The sequence below is a fragment of the Zingiber officinale genome, chromosome 6A, assembly GCF_018446385.1.
Source record: "Zingiber officinale cultivar Zhangliang chromosome 6A, Zo_v1.1, whole genome shotgun sequence".
In the NCBI taxonomy this organism is placed as follows: Eukaryota; Viridiplantae; Streptophyta; class Magnoliopsida; order Zingiberales; family Zingiberaceae; genus Zingiber; species Zingiber officinale.
In genome coordinates this window covers 72,470,428-72,484,383 of record NC_055997.1, presented here as the reverse complement: position 1 = coordinate 72,484,383, position 13,956 = coordinate 72,470,428, and the positions used below count along the sequence as shown (strand labels likewise).

The 13,956-nt window shown below is 35.5% G+C and overlaps 1 protein-coding gene across 1 annotated transcript; it reads left to right on the top strand.

Moving 5' to 3' along the window:
* Positions 1-227: 227 nt before the first annotated feature.
* On the top strand, positions 228-11,006 carry LOC121996549 (phosphoinositide phospholipase C 2-like). Its single transcript, XM_042550554.1, has 9 exons — positions 228-628; positions 1,437-1,633; positions 3,309-3,444; positions 3,543-3,773; positions 3,885-4,129; positions 4,301-4,418; positions 9,226-9,378; positions 10,351-10,437; positions 10,550-11,006. Exons 1-9 carry the CDS (start codon positions 314-316, stop codon positions 10,841-10,843), a joined length of 1,776 nt encoding a protein of 591 aa, XP_042406488.1. The 5' UTR covers positions 228-313; the 3' UTR covers positions 10,844-11,006.
* Positions 11,007-13,956: the final 2,950 nt, after the last annotated feature.

The following is a 13,956-nucleotide window of genomic DNA, read 5'->3' as shown; positions in this document are numbered from 1 at the left end:
CACGTCGGTCGGGTTTGCCGTGACATCTAGGATCGTAATCAAAGTCAAAGTCATCCCCAAACTATCGACTTCCGAAATTCACTCACACTTCAACATGGCACTCACTCCGTCACCCTCACCCAAACTCGACGAGTGGGGCCCATGCGCTCATTCGGGAAGTCGTTGGGTAAAAACCGGTGCAAGTCGGTCGAACTGAAGTGAGCAAACGAAACAGCGACACCTATCACGTTCCCTGCCCAAATAATTGAAACTTCGATAGTTCGAGTCACCCGATTTTAGTCGGCGACGAGCGTTCTCGACCGGAGACCGCGCGATGGGGAGCTACAAATGTTGCCTCTGCTTCACGAGGAAGTTCCGGTGGTGCGAGGCGGAGCCGCCGGCGGACGTGAGGGCGGCCTTCGCCGCCCACGCCGGAGAGGGAGGGAGCTACATGGCCGCAGATCAGTTCCGTAAGTTTCTTGCGGATCAAGGCGATGCCGGCCATGATGCGGAGTTGGTCATCGAGAAGGGAATCCAGCTGGGACCGAGGCAGCACCTCCGAGGCAAGCTCCCCGTGCCGGCTTTCACTCTCGATGACTTCCACCGCTATCTCTTCTCCGTGGAGCTCAACCCTCCCATCAGATCTCAGGTACCTGCTCTTCTATTTCTCGATCAGCTATTGCATCTGCTGGATCTAGGTGAATGAAAGATCTTGTTATATGTCACTGTTGGATTTCTCGGATGGTTCTGTTTCGGATCTATTTGTACTTTCTTCTGGTATGGTTAGGTGTTTGATTGATTGTTGTAATGCAGAACGAAGAGCTTTCGTGTTTTCTTTTAATAACTTGATATCATGAGCTTGTCCACGATGACGATTTCCTTGTTTTAAGGGCAAGACGATAAGAATGTGTTACATGAGTGTGGAGGAAGCTTGCGTAAACACATTAACTTTTGCCTGAATAGTGTTTGAAATTGTAGTTTTCGCATGAATTGGATTATGCAATTTTCATATTCATGGTTGTGATTGAAAATAATATTTTCTGGCCTGTAGAATTTTCCAATAATCGAACATTGGATAAATCCATTTGTTATTGTACAAACCATAGTTCCACAAGATATCCCTTTATTGCCTCCTTTGTTGTGATGGGTTAGATACTGAAGCTCGAGTTTGTCAACTACTTTGCTGTTTCATATTGTATATGTAGCCTGTAGTTTATGAGCCTGTAGGGAAAAATCTGTGCTTGTGTGCCTCTTTGATAGCATTTGAATGACACGAGCTTTTTCCCTTTTTAAATCCTTTTCTAAGCGGTAATCTGAGAAATGGATATGTATAGCTTCATCTATGCACTTTGTCAACATAGCCGATGATACCTGAGCAATTCCATATACTTTTTACATTGCAACTTCTTTATCAATTCTATTTGTGAATAAATGAGAAATAAATTCTTTGTAAACAGGTTCACCATGATATGACTGCTCCTTTATCCCATTATTACATCTACACAGGACATAACTCATACTTGACTGGAAACCAACTGAGCAGTGACTGCAGTGATGTCCCCATTATAAAAGCACTCAAGAATGGCGTGAGAGTAATTGAGCTAGATATGTGGCCTAATGCCACAAAAGATAATATTGATATTCTTCATGGGAGGTACTGAAACAATTATCTGCATCTCACAATAGAACTTTATGGGTTATATTTTTCTTCCTTCTGTTTGGATATGTTGTTAGCTAGTAGAGCTTTGGGCAATCTGGAGTTATATAGATTATGAGCTACAACTTTAAATTGGCTTGTTGCATGTGTTTTGTCATTGAAACCATACGAATGTTACTTTATTTAATAAAATATTAAATGCATAGTCCAAGAGAATTGGATGATGGTTTATGCATGTTTCTAGAGGATGATATCTGCTATAATGTTGGATACTGTATCAGACACTACTTAGTCTTTATTGTCAAGCCACTTTTGTTGTGTGGTGATTTACTATATTTGACATTTGCCTTCAGTGTTCAAATTTAGAAGCTTATTATCATAGACAAGTTAAGAATGATCGGAAGTTTCCTGGTAGCTGTCACCTCAACCAGGAAACAAAACTATAAATATTCTAAAATTAACTACTGGTTTCATGAAGGTGTTTGTTTTGGACTTCTAAAATTGTTTTTTACTAAGATGTATTCATCAATTCTAATAACCCTGCATTTGGTCATGATTCTCAAAAGATTCTCATGGTAATCTGGTAATTTAAAAGTTTAAACTATGCAACTTAGAACTACCTTGATTGAATTTCATTAAGGCCATGGAAGCTTGAACTACCTTCCTTGCAATTGAACTTTTGCAAAGGGCAAAGATCTATCTACAACACTTTTGATCTCAGTTGCAATGCGGAAATCTATTTTTCTTGAAGCATGAATTTCTTGAGTTTGGGATTTCAATGAGTCAATTAAGCTCAAACTATCTTAACATTGACAAAAGCCAAAAATTCATCTCCAATGATTTTGGCCTCAGTTGTGTTGTATGTAAGTAATCATACAACACATGAATGAAAATTACCTAAATAACATTGAGCAATGACTTCTTCGTTAGAATATCTTGTGTGATTAATAATTCGATATTCAACTAAATGTTACTACTTAGTAGATATTTCTGGTCATGAAACACTGATGCTTTTAAATGAGGTCTTATGTAATCCTACTAATACAATCATTGATACCCTCATACCATTAGGATTGGAATTTAGGATGTTCAAAGGGAATTTGATGGATTTTATTTTGATGCATCACCATCTAAAAATGTGTGAAACAAAATAGTTATTGGTTTCTGGTGCCATATGTTTTTATTGAAGAGAGTGATGGCTTGCATGGGCTCAGATGGCTCCACTCATCACATGGGACTATCTGTATAGCCTCTTTTATTTTCTATTTATCTAGTTATCTTAAAAGGATTTGGTAGTTATATCAACTGGTTTTATTAAGTAGTTCTGGACCAGAAAGAGGGTATCATAATAATGGGCTTTCAGTTTCCCATATTATGGTGTTGATAAATAGTTCTAAACAACCTTACAATTTGATAGATAAAGGATTGCTATGTTTTAGACTAATAATATTACCAGTTTCCCTTTACCTCAACAATATGAAAATTTATCAAACAAAGTGATGTAGTGAGCATCAAAGTTCTTTCAGAATGGACATTTTTACTTGATCTGCTTTTGGCAACATGCTGGATTCTGCCCTGTTCCTGCAAAACGTTAACTTGTGAGCTTGTTAGTGCATCGAAGTCATTGTTGATTACTCGTGACCTTTATTTTGGTCTTGCTGTAACTTTGCAGGACTTTAACTTCTCCTGTGGAACTTATTAAATGCTTACGATCCATTAAGGAGCATGCCTTTTCTGCATCCCCTTATCCTGTCATTATAACTCTAGAGGACCATCTTACTCCTGATCTTCAAGCTAAAGTCGCTGAAGTAAATCTGCTATCCCTTCTTTTTATCATAGACTGCCAAACATTTTTTTCCCTCTAAATGTAACTTCACTGTCAAATAAGGAAAAATACGTTCTTTAGATGGTTGTAGAAACGTTTGGAGACTTGTTGTATTACCCTGACTCAGAATCTCCAAACGAGTTCCCATCACCAGAATCTTTAAAGAAAAGGATTATTATTTCAACCAAACCGCCAAAAGAATATCTTGCAGCTAAGAATGATAAAGAGAAGAATGGTAACTCCCAAAATTTGAATGACGATGAAGAAGCATGGGGAAAGGAGGTCCCTGGTCTTCAAACTGAGCTCAACAAGGTGTCTGCATTTTCATTTGCAGTGTTCTAATTAATTTTTCTATATTTTTCTTTATTGCTATGTATACCATTTTTTTTGTCATATTTCCTCCATGACAATGAAAATATTCAGACACAAAACAATGATGATGATGTGGATGATAGCGATGAGGATTGCCATGATGACAGTGATGATGGTAAGAGTATGTCCCAGAGATCACCACCCGAATATAAATCTATTATCACTATACGAGCTGGAAAGCCTAAGGGTGATATAAGTGAAGCACTAAAAGATGATCCTGATAAAGTTAGACGTCTCAGTTTGAGTGAACAACAACTTGAAAAGGTAGCAGCAACTCATGCGGCAGACCTAATAAGGTATATATTCAGCCATTGTGTTTAAAAACTTCTTGGTATTTTTGAATCTTGCCATCCCTTGTTCTAGACAATAAAATTCAATGATTGATTATATTTTTGGTGTATGGAAATGGAATTCTCAATCATCTTATGGTGGCAATTACTGTCATCTTTTTATTCTTTTTTCTTTAGGTTTTCTCATAGAAATTTACTCCGGATATATCCAAAGGGTACACGCTTCAATTCTTCTAACTACAATCCATTCGTTGGCTGGATTCATGGTGCTCAGATGGTGGCATTTAACATGCAGGTAAGCTTGATATAGTTGCTTTAACTAGTCTAGTTATGTTTTGTTGAACTGCATAATCAACTGGTTGATGTAGGTTATTTAATAGTTGAATCAACCATGTGGTTTCTTGAGCTGCCATTGCTGCTGCTCGATACTCAGCTTCAGTGCTTGATAATGATACAGTTGGTTGTCTCTTGCTGCACCAAGAAATTGATCCAGAACCAAGCTTAAATAAGTCACTAGTTGTTGACCTTCTGGTGTCATGATCTCCTGCATAGTCAGCATCACAGTAACCAACTAACTTACAGTCTCCAATTCTTTTATACACAAGACCATAATCAATTGTGCTCTTCACATATCTTAGTATTCGTCGAACTGCTTCCAAATGAGGCTTCATTGGATTTTGCATGTACCGACTTATTACACTAACTGCATAAGAAATATCAGGTCGAGTTAAGGTTAAGTAGATGAGACTGCCTACCGATTTTTGATACATAGTTGTATCTTCTAAGCTTTTTCCTTCATGTGCACACATTCTGAAATTTGATTCCATAGGTGTTGAGATTGGTTTGCAGTCGAGCATTCCGAACCTTTTCAACAAGTCTTTGGAGTACTTTTGTTGACAAAGGAATATTCCTTTTTGTGTGCGGTCAATCTCTAAACCAAGAAAATGTTTGAGTTGTGCAAGTTCTTTCATTTGAAATCGGACTGATAAATTCTCCTTTGTCTGAAGAATTTCTGATCCATCATCACCGGTGATGACTAAGTCATCAACATATACAAGCACGATAGCTAGTTTTCCTTCATTTGATTTGACAAATAGACTAGAATCTGCAGATGTTACTAAATAACCACTCTGAGTTAGAAATTCAGCAATCTTACCATACCGTGCCCTAGGTGCTTGTTTCAATCCATAGAGCGCTTTCCGCAGTTTACACACATATTCAGGATGATGTTGGTTCTGAAAGCCTATTGGTTGGATCATATGAATTTCTCGATCCAATTCTCCATGAAGAAAAGCATTTTTCACATCCATTTGCCACAGATTCTAATCTTTGTTGGTTGCAAGTGCAAGTAGAACTCGTACAGTTGTAAGTTTCGCCACCGGACTAAACGTTTTATCATAGTCTAGTCCGTACTGTTGAGAGAAGCCACGAGCTACCAATTGTGCCTTATACCTTTCAATTGACCCATCTGGACGACGCTTTATTTTGTAAACCCATTTGCACGAAATGGGTTTCACATCTCTTGGTTTTGGTATGAGATCCCAAGTCTGATTTTGTTGCAATGCATCAATCTCTTGTTTCATGGCTGTCATCCACTCAGAACTTTGTGATGCTTTTTCAAACGTCTCAGGCTCTACTGCTTCTTCAACTATGGCTGCATTTGCATATTTTGGATTTGGCCTTCGTGTTCTTGTTGACCTTCGGAGTTGAGATTGTGGAGTTAATTCTTCCACTTCATTAGGCCTTTCTTCTTCATTTGGATGTTGATATATGCCGGTTTGTCAAGGACTCTGAGCCACTCTTTGCTCTGCATCATTATCATTTGGACCTCCTGATTCATCTGAACCTGATTGAAGTTGAACTATATGCTCCCTCATCTTTTGTTGTACTTTATCTTCAAGGTCTTTAGATTCTGGCAAGACCTCCTTCTCTGTGGTCCACCAAGAAGATGCTTCATCGAACACTACATTTCGTGAAGTGTAACATCTTTCGCTTGTTGGATCGCAGCATTTCCACCCCTTTCTCTGGCTATCGTATCCCACAAAGATGCATCTAATAGCTTTCTTGTCAAACTTGCTTCGTAAGTGATCAGGAACAAATACATAACATACACATCCAAATACTCAAAAGTAACTAACTGTAGGTTTTTTGTTCCATAACTTCTCAAAGGGTGAAATAAATTCTAACCTTGGTTGAGGAAGTTTATTGATGATAAAAGTTGCAGTCCTCATTGCTTCAGCCCAAAAACGTCCAGGTACATTCTTCTCATGCAGCATACTCCGACAAATTTCTGCAAGATGTCGGTTTTTTCTTTCTGCTACACCATTCTGCTGTGGTGTGTTGGCACAAGTGTATTGATGATATACTCGACTTTCTCTCAAGTATTGAGAAAACTCTCTTGAGCTATATTCTCCTCCATTGTCTGTGCGCAAGCAACATATCTTTTTTCCCAATTCTCCTTCGACTGACTGCTTGAACTCTTTGAACATTGAGAAGGTATAAGATTTTTCTTTCATAAAAAAAATCCACACATACCTTGAGAAATCATCAATGAATGTCATCATATACCGCATACCACCAATTGACGACTGCTTAACAGGCCCGAATACATCAGAGTGAACTAACTCCAATGGTTCCTTTGCTTTGAAGTTTGACTCCTGATATGGTAATTGGTGTGCTTTACCATACTGACATCCTGCACATATTGTGTCTGTTCGTATGTCTAGTAGAGGAAGTCCCTTAAGCATTGACTTCTGCATCATCATGTTTAATTTGGAATAGTTAACATGACCTAGCCGCATGTGCCATATAACTGCTGTCTCACTTTTTCTTGTCTTGTCTATATATGCAGACTCTGCTGACATCACGTAGAGCGACTCTAATCGTTGACCCTCCATTGTTGGTGTTTCTGAAATTTTGAGGTTTCGATATACCTTTATATTTTCAGGACCAAATAGAACATAATGACCTGAAGATGTTAATTGGGCCACAGTAAATTCTTCTTCATTCCTGGGACATGATAGACATCTTGAAGAGGCACTTGGTTAGAATTATATCGAGGCGTAATTACCGTCTTACCAACATGTGCTATTGGTAACCTTGAGTTGTCGGCTGTAACCACCATATGATCTCCTTTGTATTGAGATAAGTTTTGCAATTTTTCTTTATCACCCGTCATATGATTTGAGCAGCCTGAATCCACGATCCAATCATTTTTGTAGTCAATCTGTTCTGGCGTTGTTGTGAGAGCCAAGTCTTTTTCCTCCGTAGCCATCAAAGCTTCAGCATCCCAATCATCTTCGCTATTCTCTTTAGAATTGGAAGTAGCCGTGTTGCTTTGAACGAACCTTTTCTTGGACCAACAATCTTTTGCCATGTGGCCCACCTTCCCACAATTGTAGCACTCGCCAGAAAATTTTTTACGATCACCATAATTCTTCGAGGCTCCCCCTGGACGAGAGCCTCCATTCCCATGATAGATTTTTCCTTTGTCGCCATCCTTTTTAGATCCACCAGTGTGCCGTTTGAAGTTGCCTTTATTTTTGTTAGTGTAGAGCGCTTCTTCTTCATCTTTTAGTGAGAGTCCTCCCATTTGCTTAGCCATAGCTTCTTGACCTGCAAGTAAATTTTCAAATTCAAGAAGCGATGGCTGTGTTGGCCATCCTTGTATAGCAGCAATAAATCCTCGATATTCTGGCCTCAAACCATGAATAATTATTCTTTTTATCCTTGCTTCCCCAATAGGAGCTGATGGATCTAGCTCTGAAATTTCACGAAATATCAACTTCACCTTGTGGAAGTATTGGGCAATCGTCTTGTCACATTGCGCTATTGATAATAGCTCGTTCTCCAGAAGTTGCAATCTTGTATCATTCTTCTTTGAAAAAAGTGTAGCAAAGATATCCCACACTTCCTTTGGTGTTTTGGCATCTCGGATGTGCTCCAACATTTCTTCTTCAATTGTGATTTTTAAGGCAAACATTGATTTACTTGCCTTAATCTTCCATTTTCGCAAAATGCCATTGGCGTCTTCTGCCGGCTGCGTAGCTTCACTACCACCAACAACCTCCCAAAGATCTTGACCTTGTAGGTAAGACTCCATGCATGTTGCCCACGTGTTGTAGTTTTTGTTGTTGAGCTTCTTGATACCTCCTACTACTTGAAGGTCCCCCATCACGTCGAAAAGCTTTGATTATACTACACAAGTTTGATTAAAAAACTTGTAAAGCATAAAACTCCTCACAATCTAAGATAGCTCCACCAAGAATAATCCCTGATTAACTTGGCTCTGATACCAATTGTTGAAAATTGGACCAACAAACAAGTAAATAAATTACTTGTCTTACACTAACAATAACAACACTACAACACCCTTTTTGTGGATCACTCACAATTCTAAGACAAAGAAGAGAAAAAAAAACTTTGACTCACAAATTGATACTTGATTGATGATTGAAACTAAATACAAGGTAGAGTATTTATAGTACTCTTCATAACAATACAAGGTAGAGTATTTCCCTCTGATTCCATTCTAATGTTCATCCCCTCTTTGATTTCATTCTAATGTTTGGGCAAACGGTTTGAAGTGAGTCATTCCATTCCACCCATCCCATAATTAAGATAGGTGGAAAGTTGCATCAATCCATAATCAAAATGTAAGAATTAGATGGAGCAAACAAAATTAAACATAGAATGAATGGTTCCATTAGTCATATTATTCCATTCTCATAACCAAATACAGGAATAAAATGCATCATTCTCTTGATTCCATTACATTCCCATTCTCATCTCAGTTCCATTATATTCCACCATAACAAAGCACCTAAGGGTCCTATTACTTAGATGAAAGACATGCGAGAGGGAAAGAAAAGTGACAGAAAGTGTACATCATTCATGGTGCTCCGTGTAATTTTATAAGCTTTTTCTTCCCTTTTATCTTCTATCGAATTAACCTAAATCTATGGGCTGTAAAGGTTGGAACTTCATTGTAGCACTATAATACTCTATTAATAACTGAATAATGATCCATTGAACTTTGAGGATATTCATTTTCATTTACCTCTATACCAGAAACTTCTATTTTTTATTGGTTCTTTCCGCAGGGATATGGAAGATCACTGTGGTTGATGCATGGATTTTATAAATCAAATGGTGGATGTGGATATGTAAAGAAACCTGATTTCCTGTTGACTGTTGGTCCAAACAATGAGGTTTTTAATCCTAAAGCAAGTTTACCCGTAAAGAAAACCTTGAAGGTGAGTCAATCGTTGATTTTAGCTGTTATCTGTTATTTATTTCTGTGGTTTTTTTTATTGTCTTTTATTTTCACTTTAAATGTCTGATTATTTGGACGAAAGAGATGAAGGAAAGGATCATAAAATTATACATGAACCGTGGAAGTTCTCTATGTAATTTTGTGATTTTTTCCTTCCTATCATTCATATCTTCCATCCCAGTAATCCTCCCATAACGTGTCTACTTGAGGGAAAGGAAACTAAGTAGAGCGAAATGAAAGGGTAAGTGGTCTCATTCTATCTCTTATTTGAGTAGAGAGAAAATCCATGGGGATTAAGGAACAATTTGAAGTTCTTTCTATACTTACGGTTCTATTAAGGGTGTGCCTCCTTGTGTGGAAGAAGGGGGAGAAGGAAAGGAATAGTGCTGCCAAGGTAAGAGGAGAAGGAAGAGAGAGGAGACAAATTTTTTTTTTGTGAAAATGAGAGAAAATGTAGTTACTATAATTTACTAAGACACTCATTTCACTACCATGTTTTCGATCCTCTTCTATTCACCTTTAAACAAAACCAAAAATGGCAAAAAAAAAAAGTTCCAAATTGTTTCCTTCCTCTCCCTTTTGTTCTTCTAACCAAGAAGGCAAGGAAATCTTGCTATTTCAACTTTCCTTTTCCTCTTTTTGAGCTCCTTCCCCCCATCAAATAGGGAAAATAAAAGGAAAAGTTACGATAGGATTGGTTTAGCACTACTGTTGGGGTAACAAAAAATCAAAAGTCTAACTTTGTTTTCCCCCCCTTATTTTCCCTTGTATTTTCTGTTTTTTCTTTCAAGTAGACACAAAAACAGAGGAAATCCCGCTACTTTCTTTTCCTTCCCTTCCCTTCCCTTCCCTGCCATTGTTCCTTTTGCTCTTGTTGTCCTCCTGTCCTCCTCCGCTCAAGAAAACAATGTGTGTTGCAAATTGTTTATTAGATTTTTGATATTTGTAACAGGTCAAAGTATACATGGGAGATGGTTGGCGTATAGACTTCAAAAAAACTCATTTTGATACATACTCCCCTCCAGATTTTTACACAAGGGTAACAATCTCATATTTACACTTCTTTTTTTTCCTTAAAGGTTTGTTTTAAAATCATCCTATTCTTATAAATGCTAAACACATTAAGCAAAAATGATTTAACCAATCAATAGGTGGGAATAGCTGGTGTTCCGGCCGACACAATGATGAAGAAAACGAAGATCATAGAAGATAATTGGACTCCAGTTTGGAATGAAGAGTTCATCTTCCATTTGACAGTGCCTGAATTGGCCTTGCTACGTATTGAAGTCCACGAGTACGACATGTCAGAGAAGGATGATTTTGCAGGGCAGACTTGTTTGCCTGTATCAGAGTTGAGACCAGGAATTCGAGCGGTGCCACTCTTCAATCGCAAAGGAATCCAATTTAATTCTGTAAAGCTTCTTATGCGGTTTGAATTTGTGTAATTAGTTGAAAGGGCATATAAGTTGGTATCCCATTTTGCAGTTTAGATTTCAATTTAAATAGGTAAAGGATCTTATGCAATTTGGCTTTATGTGACGTATCTTATGCAAATAATTGTCACATTTGTATGCAAGGTACTCGATTTAATGAATTTACTATTGAACTTATCTTAAGAATGTAAATTTGAGTGTAAATTTAATTTTGTAACATATGTATGAATTTCTTGTGATTTTTTCCCCGCCTAAATCTACAAACCCTGTAGATATGCTGGGGTGATATAAAGTATTCATAAGATTTTAATTTATATTTATCTTTGAATTGTATTGATAATATTTGTTCTCGTCCTATAGTATTCAATCATATTAAGTTGGACATGTGTAGTTTATTGCTAATTTGTCTCAACTTTTTTATAATTTTTTGGGGTGAAAGACTAAAGGTATAAATGAGTCTAAGTTTAACTGCCTTCAAACTTATTTATTTATTTATCAAATTTATTGCTGAATTTAAATTTTTCTTGAATATTATTTAAGTTTTGAATTGAGTTCATTTACTAATATTGTTAGTTTTTATCTATTCATGAAATTTATATATTTTTTAAAAAATTTTAATATGTTATGAATATTCTATTTGGAAATAAAATAAATTTTTATATAAAATTATTCATAAATAATTTTTACATATATTATTTTTAGTTATTAAAATTTATATAAATTAATAAATAAAATAATAAACTGGTTCAAGAATGCTCCATTTATTTACATTTCAAGTGAAAAATATTTTGTTAAAATAAAAAAAATTAAATATCCTAGGAAGGATAATAGTACGGGTACAATAAAATTTTAAGTACTGGTATTTATACCGATTCACAAATTAAAAGATAGTCATGTCGTGTCATTTTTTATTTTTTTTAAATTAGAAGAGGATTCTATATTATTTTTATTATTATCTCTTACCTATATTTTTATTTAAATCCTAAATCAACAGGACACTTAACAGTTATAATAATTACGATTTTATAACTATTATATAAATATAAAAGCCATAAATTTTGACTTAGATTTAATTAAATGACACATAATATATCAAATAAAATATTTTTTAAATATCTATATTTGTTGAGTAAAAAAATATTTTTAAAGTATTTTAAGAGGTTTAAAAAATTTTAATCCTCTTTATTAAGGTTAATTTTTGTGTTATAATAACTATTAAACTATAATCAGGGGCCGATCCAGAGGGGGGGGGCGGCATCGACGATCACCCCCTCTGTCGGTAATGGAACCCCTAGTAGTATAGGGTTCCATCGATGGAGATAGAAGATACTGTCCCTTGTTCCATGTAAAAATCATTCTTTCATATTTGAATTTCTAGATCCGTCACTTATTATAATTGCTATAATATATGTAACAATTATGATTTTGTAATTATTATAATGGGTCTAAATGGTTTAGTATTTAAATAAAAAATATAGGTAAGATAATAATGAACGAGGATATTTGTGTCGTTTTATATAGAACAGACCTCTTTTAATTTAAATAAATAAATAAAATGAGACGTCTATTTGGTAATTCAGAAACATAATTTTTGCCTATTGGGGTGAAAATCAAGTTGTCCTAAATATTTTATAATTGTATTCATCTTATTATATAAATATAAAATTTAACAAAATTATTTATCTTTTTAAATACTCATTTTTGCTACTAATTTTCTGATAAATATTTTACCCAAGGCCTAAATCTCTTTCAAATAAAATAGCGAGTCAGATTATAGTCGCATAATATTTATGCTAAGATGGATTACTTCCTTGACAATCTAATATATCTCTAGGATTAATAGGGTGAATTTGAACATCTAAAGTATTATAAAAAATTAAAAAAAATAAAAAATAATTATTCATAGATTTTTTGAGAATTTATTAAAGAGCGCATGCAAATTGAAAATTTTTTAAATCCCCCACCATACTTTACGAATGATAAAAGGACATATTAGTTTAGGTAATTTTCCCATTCTAACCCTTATGCTAAGGGTGAGTTTCAATTTTTACTTCTAACGCATCCAAGCCCCATTCAAAAGATTAAATATAAAAATTATTTTTATAGTTTGGATGAATACAACTTAAACATCTTTCTCCCTCTCCCTCTCCCTCTCCCTCTCTCTTTTTCCACTCGTCAAAAGTAAATATCTCTCTTCTTTTCACCTATGGATTTATAGAACTCGAATTTATTTATTTTTAATTTAACTATTAAAATCAGAACCAAGATTTGACATCAAATTTATCTTCTTTAAACTCTTCTCTTTTATGTAGTTGCAAATTTATAGAATTCCAAATAGTTTAGGTTCATAAGTAGATTTCGACCAAAACTCATTGATCAATTAGAAAACTTCGATTGCACTCATTCTAAGTCCTAATGTGTCATCCTTTATTATTTTTTGAAGTATCAAGCAGTCCAAATGTGTCATCCTTTACTGTTTTCAAGATTCCCTAGTAGTGCTAAGGAGAAAAAAACATCTTCAGTTAGAATGCTTGGCTTGATATCTTGGAGACTCTGCCCGAGCGTTCTAGCTAAAAGTTAGCATAATACTAGAGCACCTCTAAGGAGTCCAAAATAAGTAATTAAGTGTACCTTTGAACTCCTTGTGACCTCAAAATCTAATTGGACTTGAAATAGATTCAATCCTAACTCTTTAGGTTGATTAGTGGATTTTGACCAAAATATATTAATAGGCCTAGGCTATTTGGATTTCTACAAACTTACACTCATTCAATAGGATTGAGTGAGAGGAAGATAGATAGTGTCAAACCTATGTTCTGATAAAAAAAAACACTATGGATATGATGTGGGGAGACCATGCCCAACTTGGTCCTAATTTGCTCCTAGTGACTAGAACCTAATATGAGAGCAAACCAAGACCAAGTTGGGTCTGGTCTCCCCACACCATGCTCATAATATTCCTTGATTAAAATTAAAGTTTGATACCATATATACATTATAGGTCTCGATGCGGTCGACAAGAGAGGCGTGAATTACCTTATAAAAAAATTTAACATTTTCATTTGCTTTCTTGTTTAGCAAAGACGAACACACGTTAAGTAGTTAGAAAAATAAACATAAATTAA

What these genes read in the sequence shown, in the direction of transcription:
- LOC121996549 (XM_042550554.1), top strand. Translation starts at nt 314, where the DNA reads ATGGGGAGCTACAAATGTTGCCTCTGCTTCACGAGGAAGTTCCGGTGG. An exon ending in TGGTGGCATTTAACATGCAG is followed by an intron (nt 4,419 to 9,225) that starts GTAAGCTTGATA and finishes TTCTTTCCGCAG; the next exon opens with GGATATGGAAGATCACTGTG. An exon ending in CTCCAGATTTTTACACAAGG is followed by an intron (nt 10,438 to 10,549) that starts GTAACAATCTCA and finishes ACCAATCAATAG; the next exon opens with GTGGGAATAGCTGGTGTTCC.